Source organism: Cygnus atratus, chromosome 18, assembly GCF_013377495.2.
Source record: "Cygnus atratus isolate AKBS03 ecotype Queensland, Australia chromosome 18, CAtr_DNAZoo_HiC_assembly, whole genome shotgun sequence".
In the NCBI taxonomy this organism is placed as follows: domain Eukaryota; kingdom Metazoa; phylum Chordata; class Aves; order Anseriformes; family Anatidae; genus Cygnus; species Cygnus atratus.
In genome coordinates this window covers 6,320,759-6,340,723 of record NC_066379.1, presented here as the reverse complement: position 1 = coordinate 6,340,723, position 19,965 = coordinate 6,320,759, and the positions used below count along the sequence as shown (strand labels likewise).

Genomic DNA, 19,965 nt, shown 5'->3' with positions numbered 1-19,965 from the left:
GGTGTGCATGCATGGGGGTGTGCATGTATGGGGGTGTGCGTGTGTGCATGTGTGCGTGGGTGTGCATGTGTGCGTGTATGTGGGTGTGCATGTGTGCAGAGTGTGTGTGCATGGGTGTGTGCATGCATGGGTGTGTGCATACATGGGTGTGTGCATGCATGGGGGTGTGCATGGGTGTGGGTGTGCGTGGGTGTGTGTGCTTGTGCATGGGGGCACTGGGGGTGTGTGTGCACATGTGTGCACTGGCGGGGTGCATGGGGGTGTGCATATGTGTGCACTGGGTGTGTGCACGCGCATGTATGCACACAGGTGTGCATGAGTGTGCGCACTGGGGGTGCATGTGTGGGTGCATCTGTGTGCAATGGGGGTGTGCATGGGGGTGTGCATGTGTGTGCACTGGGTGTGTGCACGCGCATGTATGCACACAGGTGTGCATGAGTGTGCGCACTGGGGGTGCATGTGTGGGTGCATCTGTGTGCAATGGGGGTGTGCATGGGGGTGTGCATGTGTGTGCACTGGGTGTGTGCACGCGCATGTATGCACACAGGTGTGCATGAGTGTGCGCACTGGGGCATGCATGTGTGTGTGCACTGGGGAATGTGCGTGGGTGTGTGCATGAGTGTGCCCTGCGGTGTGCATGGGTGTGTGTTCATGTGTGTGTGCATGTGTGCACACTGGGGTGTGCATGCCTGCATGTGCATGCATGTGTGTACTGGGGTGTGCATGTGTGTGCACGTGCATGTGCACACACTGGAGAGTGCATGCGTGCGCTGGGGTGTGCATGCGTGTGTACACTGGTGTGTGTGTTCATATGCATGTGTGTGCACATTGGGGTGTGCATGCCCGCATGTGTGCGCCGGGCTATGAGCGTGTGCCTGCATATGAGTGCACTGGGGGTGTGTGCGTGTGCATGCACGCGCATGCCTGTGCACTGTGGGGGGAGTGTGTGTGTGTGTGTGTGCAGATGCACGTGTGCGCACTGGGGTGTGCACGCCCGCAGCACGGCACCCGAAGCGCCGGGCGAAGCTGCAGACAGAGGCCGGGCGTTTCCTGGGCAGCGGCTGGCAGTGACCCTCCCGTTTCCTGGCAGTGCCCCTGCCTCACCCGCTCCCAGCCCCGCAGCGCGCGTCCCCGTGCCGCCAGCCAACAGCCACCAGACCCAGATGAGACAAAAATGCAATTAAAAAAAAAAAAAAACAGAGTGCAATTAAAAAAAAAATAAAAAGTGCAATTAAAAACCAAACCCAGCCGAACACAACCCAGCACGAAGCAGAGCCCAGAGGGGCGGTAGCCCCGCGGCGGGGTGCGGGAGGCAGAAGCACCCCGAAGCACCCCGAGGCGGGGTGGACACCAGAGCCGCGTGCCCCGTGGGAGCTGTGGCAGGAGGGTCTCGGCGGAGGGAAGGGGAAGCGGTGCCAGCAGCGATAGCAGCGCCCTGCGGTCCCGCACCCGCTTCCTGGGCAGAGCTGCGGCCGGGGCAGTGCTGCGGCCCCAGCCGCCCGCCGAGTTTTAGGGGGAGGAGGTTTGGGTAAGGACGAGGGCTCTGGCGGGTGCTGCCACAGCCTGCGGGGCTCCGGGGGGCTTCCCCTCGTGCGGGAGCCGTTTGGTCCCAGGGTGAGCCCCCCCGGGATGCCTCCCCCTGCCCAGGGCACCGCCAGGCACAGGAGGAGAGAAGGGGGCACCCTCCGGGGGCTCTGAGCGATGCCAAAGGGAGCAAGGCTCGTGCCGGACGTGTGAGCTGCAGGATCCTATATAACGAGGGTGTTCTCCCCGCTGTTGCCTCCCCGTCCCAGCTCAGCACCTTGCCAGCCACCAGAGGTCACATTTAGGTGGTGTTTGGAGGCTGGCTGCCTGAAACAAGCCAGGATCGCTCCCCCAGCCTGGCACTTTGCGGCTGACCCTGTAGTAAGGAGCTGGGGGAGCAGCCACAGAGGAGCGAGAGCTGCAAGGAAGGACGGGGGGGCTCCCCGAGCCCTGCACCCCTCCCCAGAAGGGAGTTATTCGCACTCTGCTGCTCACCTGAGCAGTACAAATTGTTGTGGAATATACACGAGTTCCAGCAAAACTAATCCCCAAAGTCCTCCCCTTTGCACCTGGGTGAGTTACGGGGGATTTGGGGGACCAAGCACGGGCTGCAGCTCCCAAATTCAAGCCCTGGCACGGGCGCAGGGATGGCCAGGAGGAAAGCTGGCAAAGCTGCCCGCGTGGGACCGTGAGGGTGGATGTGCCCAGGTGCTGAGCAGGGATGCTCGCAGCCGCTTCCACCCCCTCGGATGCACAAAGCGCGGAGGTGTCCCCTGCCAGGCGTTATTTCTGTCCTGGCAGCCGCCCTGTGACGCTGCTGATGCTGGAGAAAATACAATTATTATTATTTTCAGCTCTTGATATCACCCGAGAAGGATTGCAGAGTCTTCAGCTGGGAAATACGAAAGCCTCGGTGGGCGGCTTCCTCGGCCCCGCAGCGCCTGCTCCCCCGCAGCCCGTGGCTATTTCTGCCTCAGTGCTGTGGGGAGGGCCTAATTTAAGAAAGCCGCTTCGTTCTTTTTTTAAAGCATGAAGCTACCCCCAGGCAGCGCGTTATGGGACCTGCTTACCCAAAAAATCCAACTGCTTCATCCTCCCGTCGGTAACACAGGGGCTGTTGGCACTGCCCGGGGGAGCAGGAGCAGCAGCAGGCGATTTGTTTTCCCCTGCTCGCACACCGGGTCTGCAGCACCGCTGCTCTGTGCCCTCCCCTGCGTGCTCCCCGGCCCCATCAGGGCTGGCCCTGGACATTTCTGGGTGCCGACAGCTCCCGGCTGACCCCAGGAATAATTCTGGCTGCCTGAAGGCAACCACTGTAGCAGTCCCTCTCATACTTCCCTCGGTTCTGGCAGAGCGGCGATGCTACGCCAGGCTTCTTCAATAAAACGAGCACAAAAATACCCAAACGAAGCTTTGCGACAATTAACAACATTAATAAATTCTCCCCGAATGAGTCTGCCAGCACTCCCGACTGATGCACAGAGAGGTGCCGAACCCCAGCCTGTTTCCCAGGAGATGGACGGCCCCGAGCGGGGCAGGAGCTCGGAGGGAGCTCAGCACCGGTGCTGGGCTGGGGAGGATGAAGGCTGGGTGTCGGCGAGCTCCTGCTGCTGCAGCTCGTGCCCTGACGGAGCTGGGGTCCCCCTGCTGCTGGGGGTGGCGCCAGCAAGGTGCCAGCTCTGCTTCTGGGTGTACGTCGTGCAACAAACCCTTATCGCGGTGCAAAACTGTGGCACGAATACAGCTGAAAGGGGCATTGGATGATATCAGACGCTCGGTTGCTTTTACTGATAAAGGAGCGATGTTTTACGGAGAACAACACATTTACAGGGTGCCGAGAAATAAATTATCAGCGAAGCCGAGGAGAGAGAGTGCAGGACTGTGGGGTTTTGGGGGAGCTGCTCCCCAGCAGCTGTGCAGGAGGGACGGGAACACCTCTGCGGCCTCCTTTGGTGCACAGACACGAACACAACGGCTGTTTTGGGGCTGTCCAAGACACCAGGCACCACACTGCGCCCCTAACCTGGGATGCCCTAGGTGCTAGCAGTGCCTGCAGGCACAGGGCACGTGGACGTAGCATTTCTCCCTGCCCTGCGCTCGGGAGCTGCCAGCTCTGCATCCATCGGTGTGAAATGCCAGCGTGAGGCAGGGGCAGGCGCGGCGGCTGCAGCCCCTGGGCGCCACGCAGCAGTGGGGGCGCGGAGCCAAGCAGCCCACCTGCAGCACCCGGCCCCCCTTTGCCTGGACAATTTTGTCCGTCTGGACAACCCAAACATGAGGCTGCTTTCCGACCCTGGCACCATGGCTGAACCGGGCGTGAGGGCTCCAAATGCAGGGGAACGATTTCATCCCCGTGCCGCGTGCTCAGCCTCGTCCTCTCCGAGGCTGCTCCAAGTTAGCACTGGAGCCTGTGGGAGCAGCAGCTCTGTTGGGGAGCCGTCTCCTGCCCAACTCAGCATCCGTCCCGGTGTCCCCACATGGGTCCTGTGCCCAAGGTCCCACGCAGGGCGGCGGTGCTGGGTCCTGAGCCCTCATGGCTTCGCGTGCTGCTGGGCTGGAGGCACGTTGGCGTAGAGCAGCTCCTGCTCCTCCAGCTGGGATTTGCGCACCGGGGCGTAAGTGGGCTCCTTTTTCTCCTCCAAATTCTGGGATAGGAAGGCAAAAAAAATATTTAAAAAGCAGTGTTTGCAGGTTTCCCCAAGCAAAAGACGCTCCACCTTCTGCAGGAACTTCTTGCATCCTTTTGGAGTGAGCACAGGGAGCAGGGAGCACGATTATCCACTGACATTTGTGTCCCCACCAGACCTGTCCCTCTGCAACCATATCCAACCCAGCCGCCAGCCCTTCCCTGCACGGAGCCCCCCACGCAGAGGTGAGAGCCCCAGGCTGGGTGTCCCCTGCCGCTGCCTCGTTCCCCACCTGGCTGGGCCTCTTGACCTCCGTGTAATCGGTGGCTGCGTTTGCCGAGGGGCGGAAAGCCTCCACGTTGCCGTAGGGCTGGCTCTCGCCCGCGCCGGCCGGGTGGTCAATATCCGCGTAGTGCAGCACGTCCGCTCCCTGAAACACCACCGAGAGCGGTCTGCGGGTGCTCCTAAGCTCCCTCCAGCCCCCCGGCTGCAGGCGTGGACACCTCTCCCGTCCCACCGCACCTCACCATCGGGGCTGGGACGGTGGCGGGAGCACCGAGGGAAAATTCGCCTGCCCGACCCCAATTCCCCTTCCCAGGGTTTCTCGGTGGCAGTGGCACAGGATCGCTGCTCGGCTCTTTCTGCTGGCCAGCTGGGCCCTGAGCACCCCTCCCAGCTGCAGGGAGCAGCCGTGAGCCCGGCTGAAGCACACTAAGGCAGCAGCCTGAGGCTGGGCTCGGGGCGCAACCTTTCCCCCTTCCAGCAGAGCCCGGAGCAAGCAGTCCCGACACACCACAGGGTTTGCCTTACTGGGTTCGGCGTGCCACGGATCCTGTCCATCTCGACAGCTGCTCCTGAGAAGGCTGAAACACAGACGTGGTCAGACACAAGCAAAGCCAGGGGATCCGAAATATAAAAAAAATCACACACTGCTGCTTCCAACCTCAATGTGAAACAGGAAGGAAGCCTGCAGCCCAGTGAACACCTGAAGCAGCTCTTCATACAAAACCAGGGCCCAACCACCAGCTGGTGGTGGCCCCTGCTGGCCCTCCCCACCCTGCCCTCAAACTCTGCGCCAAATCTGCTGCAAACCTGGCTACAAAGCCAAGCACGTTGCCTGCTTGTGGTGCAAGAACGTTGCGTACAGCGCGCACGGTGCCGTGCCGGGCAGCACCCACCCCACCAGCTGCCTTTCCCCATCACCATGGGGACCCGACCCGTGGGACGGTGCCCGCAGGGGAAGAAGACCTCCCCACGCCTCCCCTTGCTCACAAAGCAGAGAAGTCGCTCGGTGGAGGTCAGGAATTGGGTGGGTTAGCGAGGGAATGAGGAACTAAGAACCAAAAGAGGGAAAGCAATAGCACGCGGCACAAGAGCCTCGCTTACCCTGCTTCCTCTTCCTGGACAGTACGACCAAAACCCCGGCAGCAACGGCGAGCAGAAACAGAACCACTGCGATGCAGGGAGTGAGGATGACCAGAGCTATGTCCAGGCTTCAAGAGAGAAGAGTTTCTGCCCTCGCACCTCTCAGCCGCACCCAGCAGCAGGCACCGCGGGGCAGGCGCACGGGGCCATGGCCAGAGGGTCACAGCCGTGGGCAAGGGGCTTGCCTGGGGAGCGAGGGAAGCAGGCACGGTGGTCCTCAGCCTGCAAGCAGCAGAAGCGGGTGGGACTTTGGGTTCTGCCTCATTCTGCTGTGTCCTGAGCATTTGGAGGAGCACTGCCTCTTAGTTTGCTCTGGTTCAGCTCCACTCTTTGGTGGCTTCCTTTGTTGTAACGGAACGAGGCACATTGTGGTGTGTCACCGGGGCTGGTTTAGAGGAAGCAGTTACCCCCGAGCACGGTGACAGGAAGCCTCAGCTGTCCCAATTCTTGCATCACGTCCAAGGGACAGCAGAGCGGGGAGGAGGCTCCGTGCTCCGGCCCCAGGCTCTGTCAGCCAGCCCCGTGGGACTGTGCGACTACAAAGCAGAACAGGACCCAGCTCAGCCCGTGCTTGGCTTCCCATGGGCAAACAGCCCCGCTGAGCCTTGCGGAAGGAAACGGGGCCAGCGCTGCAGGCGAAAACCACTTCTTGTATGGCCAGGACATGTGGATTTTTTAAGCTGCAGACATGGCTGGGGGGGGGGGGGCGGTGCTGCGATTGCTTCCCGTGCGAAGCGGGTAGGGTGGAGCGCTGGTTCCTAAAGGCGAGAGCAGGAATCCCTAAGGGAAGCCCGAAGAGCCAGGAGTGCTGCAGCCCCAGAGAGAGCTCAGGGAGGGAGGCAGCTGCTGCTCGCAGTGCGGGCCAGCAGCTGCCACTCACCTGTGGTCCAGGTCGGAAGAGGGGCTGGCTGTCCCCTGCATCCCTTCCTGCTGGGTAGGTGGCTGTGTAGGGCCCGAGGTGGATCCAGGCGGAGTGGCCGAGGTGGGGGGCGATGCTGTGGGTGTGGGAGCTGCGGCAAGAAGAGGAAAAAGGCTCAGCCAGGCTCCCTGCCTCTGCAGGGGAAATGCTGAGGGCGTTGCAGTGGGTCGGAGAAAACAACCTCACCGTCCTGCCGGGGCACCCTGCGTCCCCTCTGCTGTGTCCAGAGCACTCAGCCCGAGGTGCGTGGCTCTAACCCCACACCTGGGGGGATTACAGCAGGATCCCAGCAGTCCCAGTCCCCCCAGCATGCACACACAGAGTTCAGCCTGCAGGAAGGGGCCCTGGGCACTCCGTGCGCCGCCAGCACCGACACGGCAGGGAAATGGGCTGGGAGCTGAGGACTCCACAGAGCTGGCAGTGAGGGCAGGAGGGCACAGGCAGGGAGAGGGCCACGGGGCAGGGAGAGGGGCCACAGGGCACGGACATGACAGCGATGCACCGCAGCCATGGGGCAGCTGCCCCTGCAGCACCAAGAAGGGGCTGTGGGGACACCTGGAAGACACCGAGGTGCCCTGGTGACCCATCCCGGCGCAGCCCCGCGGTGCACAGGCGCCCACCTCCTCCTGGCTGCCCCTTCCCACAGCCCCCGCTCCTGGCGCTTCTACTTGGCCAGGGGGGGCACCAACGTTGGACCTCGGGGACCCGCAAGCACTGACCTGGGGACACGATCACCCGCACCTCATCGCTGTCATCGATGTGAAACATGGGCTTTCGCACCCCGCAGCGGTAGGTGCCCGCGTCCTCTGCCTTCAGGTTCTGTACGGTCACGGTGAACACCCGCTGGGTGCGATTGTCCCAGATGGAGAACCGGCCCCGCTGCACCCAGGGCTCCTCCTCCGAGGTGGCGATGATGTGGGTGTCAAAAGCACAGCTCCTAATCGTTCCCGGATGGCACCAGAACTTCGGGTTGGTCTCGTAGCTGTGCCGGTACGTGCAGGACACCAAGAGGGACCCCCCCAGGTGTCCACGCACGGTGCCGGGCCCCCTCACTGCCTGGCCGCCTGCCGGGTGGCACGGAGCCGTGCAGGCGAGCAGCACCAGCACCAGCCTCAGCACCCCCAGCCCCAGCCCCGGCCGCCTCGGCATGGCCGTGCCCTCGCCGACCTCCGCGCCCGGAGCCTCCCGGTGCGGCTGCGGGGCCCGGCCCGCCCCCGGGGCCGTACCTGGCAGCCGGGCGGAGCTCGGCGACTGCTGCTTTCCCCCCCTTTAACCCCCCCCCCGACCCTCCTTACCACCCTCCCACCCCGCTTCCTCCCCTCGAGGAGACCGGAGGGAAGGATGGAGCCTCGACGCGGTGCCCAGGCGCTTTATTGCGGCGGGGAAGCGGCGGCGGGGTGCTGAGCGCTGAGAGCCCCGGTGCTCAGCCTCTCCGCAGGCTCAGCCAGAGCACGGCCATGCTCATGGCCAGCAGGGCCAGCAGCTGCAGCCCGGCCAGCAGCGGGAACCAGCGGAGGCTGTCGCAGCACCCCGATGGCACGTCCACACCCAACGGCACGTCATCCGTGCTCCGCAGAGCATCCGTGCCCAATGGCGCGTCCGTGCTCGATGGAGAGTTCACGCCCGGTGGTAGCGACTGTGGAGTGGTCCAAAAGAGGGCATCAGTAGCCGTCGGTCGTGGCCCTGCAAAGGCGAAAGGGTCCCAGCTGTGTGTGCAGCCCCCTGCTCCCTGCCCCCGCTGCGCCCGGGTGTCGCCACCTCCCGCAGCCCGCTCCCAGCCCCGCACTGTGCGGCTGGGGTGGCACTGGTGCTGCGCAGGGGACCCGCAAGCACTGACCTGGGGACAGGATCACCCGCACCTCATCGCTGTCATCGATGTGAAACATGGGCTTTCGCACCCCGCAGCGGTAGGTGCCCGCGTCCTCTGCCTTCAGGTTCTGTACGGTCACGGTGAACACCCGCTGGGTGCGATTGTCCCAGATGGAGAACCGGCCCCGCTGCACCCAGGGCTCCTCCTCCGAGGTGGCGATGATGTGGGTGTCAAAAGCACAGCTCCTAATCGTTCCCGGGCGGCACCAGAACTTCAGGTTGGTCTCGTAGCTGTGCCGGTACGTGCAGGACACCGAGAGGGACCTCCCCGGGTGCCCACACACGGTGCCGGGCCCCCTCACTGCCTGGCCGCCTGCTGAGCGGCACGGAGCCGTGCAGGCGAGCAGCACCAGCAGCAGCCACATGGCCGGGCTGGCCTTTGGCACCCGTCGGGCAGCCCTCCGGCCAGACATGCTCCTCGGTGCCTCTCGGGGGCTTCGCTTCTTCTTTTCCCCGTGCCTCAGCACCACTCACTGCTGGAGGCCAGGCAGCTGCGTGGGAACTCTAGTTTTCTCCGGTGTCAGCTGATTTCCCGCATCCTCTTCTTGCACCAACAGCAGCCCGGCCCCCGTGCCTGGCCCTCACATTGTGCCCCTGCTCCATCGCTTCCCTTTGCCCCCAGGGAGCCCCCACGGTGGGTGCAGTCCTGCCCCTGCGTGCCTTGCTGCGCAGTGCCTCCAGACAGCGGGGCACACAGCGGGGTCTGCACCCAGGGGGGCTCAGCCCTGTGCAGGGACCCCCTGAGCCCCAAACGTGCCCCATCCCTGCTGCCCTGGCTGGGATGTCCCCCCCTATCCCCATCCCTTGTCCCCTAGCAGCAGCCCCCCCAGCCTCCTCCTTCCTCCTTCTCACCGACTTGCTGACCCTGTGGTTTGCTGGGAAAATCCCTCAGCAGCAGGGGAGCTGGAGGAGTGCGTAACAGGATGGGCAAACAACTGGCCGATGGGTCAGGCTCAAAGGGTTGTGGTGCCTCAAAGGGTTGTAGGGCCTCAAAGGGTGTTGGTGCCTCAAAGGGTTATAGTGCCTCCAAGGGTTGTAGTGCCTGGGTTACATCAGGCTGTTGGCCAGTCACTCGGGGGTTCCCCCGGGCTCCATTCCGGGACCAGTTCTCTGCAATGTTTTTATAAATGACCTGGATGCAGGACTCGAAGGCATTTTTTTGTGGGTGATGTTAAATTGGGAGGAGCTGTGGGCTCCCTCGAGAGCGGAGAGGCCCTTGTGCACAGCCCCGCTGCTGGCACCACCCGCAGCTCTGGCCTGGGAGAAGGCGAGGAGGCAGCTGTAAGGCACGCTCCTTAAGGTCTGCCCTGGTCTGACAGCACTGAGGGTGCCCCTTGGTGGAGATACAGCTCAGCTGGCCCTGGCCTGTCCCTGGATCCTGGCCCCAAAGCAGGCTCTCTGCAGACCAAGGGTCCCCACTGAGCATCATCCACGTGGGGCCCCAGGCTGCCAGGGTGCCCGTGCGGTGGCTGTGGGGCAGGCAGAGAAAGGTGGGGTGAGGAATGGGGGGGCTGTGTGACGGGAGTGTCAGCTGGAAGGCCATCGGTGGGGACGGGCGAGCTGTGCCACCTCCAGCCCCGTGCACCCCGGGGCCCGTCCTGCTGCTGGGAACGAGCTGGGGGGCAAAGTGGGAAGGGCGCAGTGGTGCTGGAGGGACGCAGCTCCCAGGCTCGGCCAGCTGCAGGTGAGCCTGGAAATGGGCGCTTGGCTCCATCCGGCAGGGCTGGCGCTGCTGAGGGCTCCTCCCCGCACAGCGGGGCTCAGCCAGGTGCTTGCGTCCCCTCCAGAACACCAAGTCCCCCAAACGGGGCTCCCTGCGCGGCCCCACATGTCCGTGTTGGCAGCCCCCCTGTGCCCTGACCAGCGCTGGCAGCTGGAGGAGGATGTGGGCAGACAGACAGACAGACAGACACACACCTGCAGGATACCCACGTTTATTCCAAATTGCCTTTCCTCAGCAGCTCCAGCTCAGCAGCCGCAGGCACCCCGAACCCTCCCCGCCGCAGCCTTGGGGGTGCCGGCAGCGGTTTGGGCTTTGCAGGGGGAGAGGTGCCTGGTGCTGAGCAGCTCCCGCTGCGGGACGGGTGGCTCAGCCCCGGCGTCACCGCCGTCCATCAGGGACAACCACACGGCGCGCGCCATCACGGTGACGATGGGCGGCGTGGCGCCGGGGGACGCGGGCTGGTACTCGTGCGGGGTGGCGAGGCCCCTGCTGTACGACCTGCGGCACGCCACCCGGCTGGTGGTCTCTGCAGGTAAAGCGGGAGGCTGCCCCGGTGCAAACCGTGCTGGTGGTGGAGGGATGAGGCTGTACGGAGCAGAGCCTCTCCCTCGGTCCCTTTTAGTGGCCCTGCTGCTGTGAGCCCAGCCCTTGGGGTTCCCAGTTCCCCCCCCCCCCCGAGGAATCCTCCCTGTCCCTGTGCCTCCCCCCAGCACCCAGGGGATCACCACGATGGACCTGGTGAGCCCCCCGCCCAGCTCCCAGGGGTGCCGGCAGTCCGTCGCAGCAGCGATGCTCTTCCAAAAGGTTTCTCCAAGGAAAATTTAAATACTCAGCCTCGGAGCACTGCACCTGCGACACCTCCAATGGCTGTGGCTTTTCTGCAGCCGCCAGCACTTTCCACTTGCCCGCGGGGACGGAGCTGACCCCAGGCAGGCGGTGCTGGTGCGGGGTCAGGCGGTGGTACGGGGTGATGCCCACGGGACTGCAGAACCCGCTCCCCCCCCATCTCCTGTGCCCCTGAGACTCAAGCCCCTGGAAGGAGATCAGCGCCTGCGGGGCCACGGGGTGGCTGAGATGAATGGGGACAAGGGGAAGGAGGACAAGAGGGAAGGTGTGGGTCGGCCGTGCCGGGGTGGAAGGAGCCACGTGCCCACCCCACGGGCACGGCGTCAGGCCGAGCCCCCCCACAGAGTGCCCAAGACAGGGCTGCTCTTGTTTGTTTTGTCGAGCAGAAGTGGCTGGCTTCCCCCCAAACCACCTCTTCTGGCCCGAATATGGCCTTTGAGTGGCAATGCTGCTCTTCCCCCGAAATTAAACCTTTCCAGTGAAAGCTGCAGAAGCCCAAAGGTTGCAGGAGCAGAGCCACTTCCCGGCAGCTCCCGGGCCGGTGGCTTTCTTCCTCTGTGCCCCTTGGGAAGAGGGGAAAGCAAGACCCCGCCGGAGGCTGAGGCAGCTCCTTCCCCATGTCCTGCCCGTCTGTCCCCCGCCTCCCACACTGCCCGTCCCTGTAGGGCGAGAGGAAGCTCGGTGTTTTCCCCCGGCCGTGGGGTATCTCCCTTCCCAGAGAGCCGGGGGGCTGGCTGGGAGCTGCCCTCCACCTTCCTGGCCCCTGACTCACGGCAGATAACCTCAAGATGTAAATTCAAGAAGTGGCCGGCGGCTGCCAACCTGCTTTCTGCTGATAAACCTCCCAGGGAAACCTGGCAGCGAAGCCTCACTGCCACATCCCCAGGTTCCTCTCCTCTTTCCTTGCTCTGAGCTTTGTTTCCCCTCTCCCTGGTGCCCCCGAGCACCCACCGGCACGGCCCCAGCACCACCGGGGTCCCCGGGGTCCCTTTTTCACCCAGGGGGTCCCAGAGGCGCTGGGTTGTCCCATCCCTTCCGCACTGAGCCCCACCAGAGAGGTTCTTTCTTGCCTTTTGTCTAAATTTAAAGCAACCCATTTACATCCAAGCCAGGAAAACATCCCGCACACCAGCGTGCAAAGGAATCGGATGTATTTTTCCCATCTGGAGGCGTTGCTCAACCCGCAGAAGCAGCAGCAGGAGGTTGGGATGGAGCGGGGACACGCTTAGGGTGGGGAATTGGGGTGTCCCCGGGCTCCGGGGGCTCTGTCCATGGGCAGAGGCAGTCGAGCTGCTGAGATCCTCCCGTGATGGAACCGCAGCCCCTGGTGAAGCTCATTCCCGCCCTGCAGCCCCCCTGCTCCCCGCCCAGCTCGGAGCAAAGCGCCGGTGTCTCTGCAGGGGACCACCTGGGGACCCCGCTGCCTGCCCGCGGCGCTCCCTTACGACCGGAGGAATTAATTTCTTTGCTGGGTGCCGTGGCCGGGCCCCCCCCAGCTCCTGTCCTGGCAAAAGCTGTTGATGTAGAAGTTCTCGTCCTCCAGCTCGGCGTCCTGCTCCACGGCGCTGCTGCCCTGCCGCGGGGGCGGCGTGTCCCCAGGGCCCTGGGGCACGGCAGGGGCTCAGCAGGCGGCACGGCACGGCCGGGTGCTGCAGGGCTTCCCGGTTCCCCGCTGCCCGTGCCGGGGCTCTCACCTTTGTCAGGTCCAGCTCGTTGTCGTAGACGTTGTCCAGCTCCCCGGCGAAGGCAGGCTTGGAGGGGGTCGGAGGGGTTTCGGTGCGAGGGGGCGGCGTGTCCCCAGAATCCTGAAACAGGCAGCGGGGTCAGGGGGCAGCCGGCCCCGCTCCCTGCCAGGCTCAGCCCCGCGAGCTCCAGCCGTGCGCCCGGGCACCCAGAGGAGTCCGAAGGCTGCAGCTGCAGGGGGGGCTCGTGGGGACCGGTGGTCCCGGGGGGGCTCGCCGGGTACTTGCCGTATGGTGCAGCTGCGCCCGGTCCTTCGGCTTAGATCTCACCACTCCCAGGGGTCTCCAGAGGTCTGGGGGCAGAAAGAAGAGCCGTGGCAAAGCAGCCTAACCCCCTCCAGGTTCCCCAGCTCCTGCCCCGCTCAGCTCCCCCGGATGGGTCCCGCTGTGCCTGGGACGGGCGCAGTGGCACCCTTGGGTGCCCTTACCTTCCCTCCTCCTCCACAGGACGTAGATGAGCCCGGCAGAGCCGGCCACAGCCAGCAGGGAGAGCAGCACCGCCGTGGGCACCAGGGCGCTCAGGGCTGACCTGGGGGGGCTGGAGGCAAGAGGAGCGGGGCTGTTTGTCTCTGCCCCCGGAGGCTGGCGCTGTGCTCCTGCAGCCCCCTGCCCACCACGGGACGGGCCACGAAGCAGGGACACCAGCCTGGGGCCCCGCTTGGGTCTCTGCTGCCGCATCACCCCCCCAAAAAAACGTCTCCGGAGAGTCCCCACGAGCCCCCCGGTGCGAGGACCCCCCATGGCACCCCACTTCTGCGAGCCCCCTGCCCGCCCCGCGGTGCTCACCCCGTGGCAGTGGCATTGGTGATGTTGGCCGTGTAGAGGAGCTCGGTCGTGGCGTCGGAGAGCCAGGGCGAGGGGGTGGCTGCAGGGTTTGCAGGCACAGCTCGTACGGACGCGTCAGGGGTGGTCCTGGGGGGAGCTGGGGTCCCCCACATCCCACCAGCAGGAGGTGAGCCATTGCCTGTACCGTGCCCAGCCCTTGCCCCTGCCCTGCCGGCGTTCCCACGGGGTGCTCCTTCCCTGCAGCTCCCCGCGGAGAGGCATCTCCCCGGCTGCCAGGAACCGAGGCTTTCCCGAGGCTGGAGGGCCTGGATGTGCCCCTTATCCCCACCCAGAAGCTCAGACTTTGCATCCCAGACCCCATTTGGTTTGCAGTTTGCACTCTCTCTGGCTGCAGCACTGAGGCTCATCCAGGAGCATTCACTTGCAAGTTTAGGTGCTGGCTTTGCCATCCTTCCTGCACAGCACCCGGTGCTGGGAGCCCAAATAATGGTCTGGGACTGGCCTCGGTGCTGCAAACCCCTGCACAGGGCTCCAGCCTGCCCTGCATGCACCTACATGCATCCCTTGACAAAGGGACCCGTCACTCCTGCCTCCCTGCCACTGGTTTATACTGGGTGGCAACCAATATAAGCGGAGCTGAGCTGCACCATTTCTCCCCGACATAACCCAGCACCTTCCCCCAAAAGGCTTTCCCTTACAAAAAAAAAACACAACAAAATGCCAGCACTCACCTGGCAAAACCCTGATGGTAACCGGTGTCATGATGTCCCTCCCCGCTCTCTCCACCCCGCACCAGTAGCTCCCAGCGTCCTCCTCCGAGAGCTCCTCCAGGGTGAGCAGGACGAGGCAGAAGACGTGGTTGTCCGTGATGGAGACCCGGCCGCGCTGCCGGGGCACTTCTCTCCCCGCTGTCTCCACCACCTTGCGGCAGGAGTCCCGCGAGGCCCCGCGGCACCAGTACTTGTTGTAGCCCTGGTAGCCCGGCGCGTACCAGCAGTGCAGGGACAGCGCCTGGCCCGCGCGGCCGCTGACCTCCCGGGGGGCAAAGAGAGCCTGGCACGCTGCGGAGAAACCGAGCGGTGATGGAGAGGAACCGTCCGTGGTCTGGAACTGCGCCCTTCCTCCCTCCAAGCTGCCCCTTGTCGGCTTGTTTTGGAGGGGCGGTGAGAAATAAGCACTTTTTGGAAGACCCCATCTGCCTGCTTTTAGCCCCAAAAGGCTGCGGTGATGGGAGGCTTCGGCTCCGGGGCCGGTACCCGAAGGTTGGAGCACCGCTGGGGGGGCCTCAGCAGCTCTGCTCCCCCCCCGGATCGCTGCACCCATCCTCACCTGGGAGAAGGAGCCAGCCCCAGCCCGGCCACGTCCCCATCATCCTGCTCCGCTCCAGGGGCCCGCGAGCATCAGCCGCTCCCAGGGGAGTGAGAGGTCAGGGGCGGGCGGCAGGGGATGCGGGGCTGGTGCTCAGCCTCTGCGATTTTCTGCTGCTGCTTCCTCGCTCGTGCAAGCGGCGACCGCAGAGCATGAGGCTGGCTGGGTTATTTTTGTCTGGGAGAGTTTCACCTCGGGGCTGGGGGGTTTCTGCTGGGGGGAACGAGGCTCTGGGGTGCTTTCTGCAAACTGGCCCACCTGGAGGCCGGGTGCTCGGGGCCGCAGGGAGGGTGGCAGCAGGAGGAACAGAGCCCTGAGCCTGCCCCGGGTGCGGGGACGTGGAGCCCGTGCACGGATGCAGGGGGGGTGGCACGGGAGGGCAGGGGCCTCACCCCAAATTTCTGCAGGGAGAAGATGGAGCACGGGGGGGGGATGGAGCACAGGGGGGGGATGGAGCACACGAGCTCTGCCCCGCTTTAAATGCCAAACTGGAGCAAAACCAGCACGGGAGCTCCGGCCTTGGTGCGCCTTGGGCAGTGCTGGGGAGCGGTGCTGGTACAGAGCAGCCTCCTGGGTGCTCGGAGGGCTCGGCTCAACCCCTCAGCTCTGTTTGGGCTCTGGCAGGGTCGCTGCCTCTCCCCACTTGGGTTTTCTGTTGTGCCTTACAGCACCGAGCAGGGCACAGGAATGACAGTCCTGGGGGCCACAAGGAAAGTGTCTGCTCCTCTCCTGCCAGGCGACCTTGTGGGGAGGCCGAGGCCACCCTTGGGTGCCAGCAGCACCCAGAACGGGCTCCCCTCGCCTGCTGGTTCCCTCCCCTTGCACAGACCCAGAGCCCCCGAGCAGAGGCCGGTGCTTGGCAGGGCCAGCAGGGGCACAAACGGAGCTGAACCCCAGCTTGGCCCTTCCCTGACCCCCCGGCGTCCCTGCGCACCGCAGCAGGAGCTCCTTTTTGCACCAGCCTCCTGGGTTTTCTTCCTCTTCCTAGAACTGCCGCGCTTGTTTCCATTTCACAGCCAGGTGCCTATGTCCTGGTGATGGGACCTGCTCAAAGCAGGAGCTTTCCTGGGGGCTCCCCAGCCTGGGACAGGGGGCTGAGACCCCAGAACCCCTGCAGGAGACCTGTTATGGGGCCAGCACCCCTCGCGGGGCACACACACGATAGGACCCCACAAACAGGGTGTCAGGGGCCACCCCAAGGCCCCCCCTTCCTTCCCACACTACTTTTTGGCCCGTTTGCTCTACGTGAGGAAGCAGAAGGAAGGAAGTGAGCCTGCAGGTGAAAATACAGAAGCCGGCGGCGGCCGTGCAGGAGCGGGGTAACCGCAGCGCCCACAGCAGCATCTCCTCCGTGGGGCACCGGGGCAGGGCGGGGGACAGAGGCCACATCTCCGCCCTGACACCGGCTCCCCCTTCCTCCCCCTGGGCTCTTTCTCACCGCACACGAGAACCGCAGAGGATAAAATAACCCCGAGGCTGCCTGCTCTCTGCTGGGCTCGTCCCATCCTAGCAGCCCCGAGCGGGGCGCGCAGCCGGGGCACTGTGTCCTCCGGTCACCCCTGGCCGGGGTGCTGGGCTGAGGTGCTGGGCTTCTCACCCCTGCTTTGGGGGTGTTAAAAATGCCACAAATGCTGATCTTTGCTCATATAATGTCTGGAAACAGGATGGGGAGAAGCAAATCTGCTGGCCCATGGTCCCCCAGCATGTCCAGCCATGGGCACGGTGACAAGCAGGGGTCCCCCCATCTCCTGCATTGTGGTGCTGGGGTCACATCTGTGGGATGTGGGGCACCTCGGTGGGACAGGCAGAGCCCCTGGCAAGAGGAAAGCTGGTGTAGGGGAAGGAGCGTGAGCCCAAAATGCAGCATCTCCCCCTGCAGCACCCCAAAACAGGGCAGCTCCCCCTGCTGCATGGCTGGGAGTGGGGAGCACCCATGGTGTGACCCCGTCCCTGCTCCTACACCTCCACGGCCACCCCGTAGGCAGGGTCTGCCTGGTGCAGAGCGATGCAGAGGGATGGGCTGCTGCCCCTGCTCCATGTTCAACATCCAGCAAAGTGCTCCGCAGCCCCCCGGCCCCACAGAGAGATCGCTGGTGGTGGGCAGCCCCTGCAGCCCCTGCCTGGTGGTTGTAGGGTTAGGGTTAGGGTGAGCGATGCGACCAGGCGCTGCTTTTGCCCAGTGAGATTTTGGGTCAGGTCTTGTCTCTGGTCTTAACAGAAATGGGCAGAAAAAGAATCGACCGAGGCCCACGGGTGCTCAGCCCAGAGCCAAAAGACCCGCCGAGCCCCCGTCCCACCTTATCCCACTGCAGCCTCTGAGCTGCAACCTCTTCAGTGACATTTCCCAACCCCAGATCCCGTTATTTAACCTGGGACCTTTGAAAAATAATCGGTGTGCTTCAGACCCTGCTTTCATGTGCTGCTTTGTCAGCTTTGGTGAAATCATCCATACGAGATAAGGGGAACATTGTAATTGCTAATGGGGCTCCCGCAGTGCTGGCTGACCGCGTGCCCGATCTGATCCCTCTCTTCCGCTGCCGTCTCTGATAACCACGTTAAAGCCAGATCATTCCCAGATATCCTGATTTAGCATGGAAAATAGAGCCCCGAGGGCTTGGTTAGGGCTGGGGGCTTCCTGGGGGCTCTGCCTGAGGCTGGGCTCCTTGGCCAGGAAGGGCCAGGGTGCCAGGGTTTGTTCCTGCGGGGAGGTTAAGGAAGATGCAGACGGTGAGATTCTGACTCCTGCCTATTTCACGGGGAAGGAGCAGCCCCAGCAGGGCTCACATCTCCCCCCGAAGTGCTACACAGGTAGTCCAGGGGCAGCTGGTGGGGTCAGGCAGCTGAGAAGGAGCAGGATTGGAGTGAAGCAGAACCCCCCGCGCTGGGTGCGAACCTTCCAGGGCTCCCCCAGGCAAACAAACGGACAAGGAGATAAGCTCAGAGGTAGCAGAGGACTATCAGAGTACAATCTACCAGCAGGTGAGGCCAAACAATGGGGTAAATTGCCGGCTCCTTTGAAATCTCTCCTGCCAATCGGTCGTTTCCTCCCATTTCATTGCTGCTTTCGGGGGTCGCGCACCTGCTGGGGCCATAAACCTCCATAAACCCCTCGCTGGCTGCGGGAGCCTCTGCCCGGCTGGGTGAGGGGCTGGGGAAGCCGCCGGTTTTCTTCCGGTGGTGGGGGAGGACAATCCTGGCGGGCTGAGGGCAGAGGGTGCTGCAGGTGTCAGGCAGCTGGGCCCCAATTAAGCGGCGGCTGCCACTATCAGGAAGGGGTCGGGGCCCCAAAAGCCGTAAAGTGTCCCCAGGCCCCTGGAGCAGGGCCAGCCCGTGCTGCTGGAGAGCTGCCTGTGTCCCGCTGCTGCTGCCTGGCTTTTTGCAGCGATCCGTGCTGTCTCGCCGAGCTGCCGCAGGCTCGGCATCGGCGCGATGAGTTAGGAAAACTCCTCCTGCTGTTAACCCTGCGGGGCCAAGCGTGGCTCTGGCGTAACCCCGGTGCCCGCAGCAGGAAGGCGAGCTGGTATTTACGAGGCTCTCCGTCCTGCCAGCTGGGCAGCAGCCTCTCGTTGCTCTCTGTTATGGCTTGGAAAAGGAAAATGAACATTTCTGGAGCCGAGGACGACCGGAGGATGCTCCCGGAGCCGCTCCCACAGCAGGGCTGAGCCAGGAGCCCCTAGAGCTGCAGCTTTGGGCTGGGGTGCACGGGGGGCTCCAGCTCCTCTTTGCAGGGGGGTAAAATTCATCCCAGTCCATCGGGGGGCTTGGCTGAGCCCGGCACAAACTCAGCACAGCTCAGGCACCGGGGGCAGGATCCCCCTGGTCTTGTTGAAGTCACCCTGGGTGAAATTCACAAATTATTTTTCAGGGACCCCCAATTCAATAAAAGAACCCGGGGTCGGGAGATGCTCTCCTCTTCCCTGGGCCCACCTGGGGCGGGGCGTATGCCTCGTGCTGGACCTCAGGGCCGGCCTCAGCACTTCTAAATTATCTGATCCAGACGCGGCCGGTGCTGCCGCTTGTCTCCGTGCTGGCGATCAGCTCTGGGTGCCCCAGACCTGGGGGCTCAAGGTGTAGGATGCTCTGCGCCGGGTCTGGGTGTGGGTACAGCTCCGCAGCCTGAGACCCCCCGTCCCCCGTCCCCGGGCTGGTTTTCCTCTTTTCTGGCTGTCGTTGCCCTGACCCATCCCCTGCCCTGGCAGAACCGTGTCTGCCATCGGAGGAATTAACGGGCAGATGCAATTAGCAACGTCAGGCAAAGCAGAAAGCCGGCAGTGGGGGGTGCAGATGGCTCCTGGCAACTGCTCTGCTCGGGGCCGTCTGCTGAGCTGGAGGGGGGACCGGAGGTTGCACTGAGACCTCTTAAAGAGCTCTCCCAGGGAAGGTTTGTTTCGTTCCCTCCTGATCCAAAGCACCGGGTTGCTCTAAAGGGAGGGAGCTGGGAATAAAAGGGTCTCAGTGAGATACCGGCTGTCGCTCCGGGTTTAGGCACAGCTCTGTCTTGTTCCTGAGCACAGCCTGGTTTTGTCCCTGAGCAGGCTCCCAGCGGGGCTGTCTGAGTGCAGGGTGTCCCCAAAGGGAGCTGCTGGGGATCCTAACGGGGCCGAGGGGTCCCGGCTGGCACCAACCCTCGCTGTGCCGGCGCAGCACGGCCCGATGGCAGCAGGGGCTGACGGCCAGGGAGGGGGTGACCGGAGCACCCCCAGTGCAGGGTCAGGAGCCCTAAAATTAGGGTTTTAGGGTGAGCTGGGCATGATGCACAGCTTGGTGCCTGCAGCAGAGATGACTTCGTGCTCCCAGCTTGGTGGCTGGTCGGAGCCCAGGGCTCCAGCATCGGCTGAGGTGGAGGGAAGGAGGGAAGGAGGGATGCAGGGACAGAAGGAGGGATGGAGGGAAGGAAGGAGGGATGGAGGGAAGGAAGGAGGGATGGAGGAAGGAGAGGGAGAGGGATGGAAGGAGGGAGGGAGGGAGGGAAAGAAGGAGGGAAGGAGGAAGGAGGGCAGCATATCCCGGTGGTGAGGGTGGGGTTCAGGGAACCCCCGGAGAGGGACCGGAGCAGGAGCGCTGCAAGCCCCGGGCACGGCAGGGAGCCAGGCTCTGCTCCTCTATCCAACGGGGAGGCAGCCGTGCCGTGCCGTG

General features: G+C 64.0%; 2 protein-coding genes across 2 annotated transcripts; both read right to left on the bottom strand.

Moving 5' to 3' along the window:
- Positions 1-4,055: 4,055 nt before the first annotated feature.
- On the bottom strand, positions 4,056-7,608 carry LOC118253874 (CMRF35-like molecule 6; the record flags this gene model as incomplete). Its single annotated transcript, XM_035558724.2, has 6 exons — positions 4,056-4,169; positions 4,444-4,581; positions 4,962-5,014; positions 5,538-5,644; positions 6,457-6,586; positions 7,215-7,608. Coding segments are annotated over 6 exons (936 nt in total), but the record flags the coding sequence as incomplete, so codon positions are not given.
- Positions 7,609-7,918: 310 nt separating this feature from the next.
- On the bottom strand, positions 7,919-8,729 carry LOC126913527 (CMRF35-like molecule 5). Its single transcript, XM_050714444.1, has 2 exons — positions 8,333-8,729; positions 7,919-8,178 (listed from the first exon to the last, which is right to left on the bottom strand). Exons 1-2 carry the CDS (start codon positions 8,727-8,729, stop codon positions 7,919-7,921), a joined length of 657 nt encoding a protein of 218 aa, XP_050570401.1.
- Between the last annotated feature and the right edge of the window lie 11,236 nt (positions 8,730-19,965).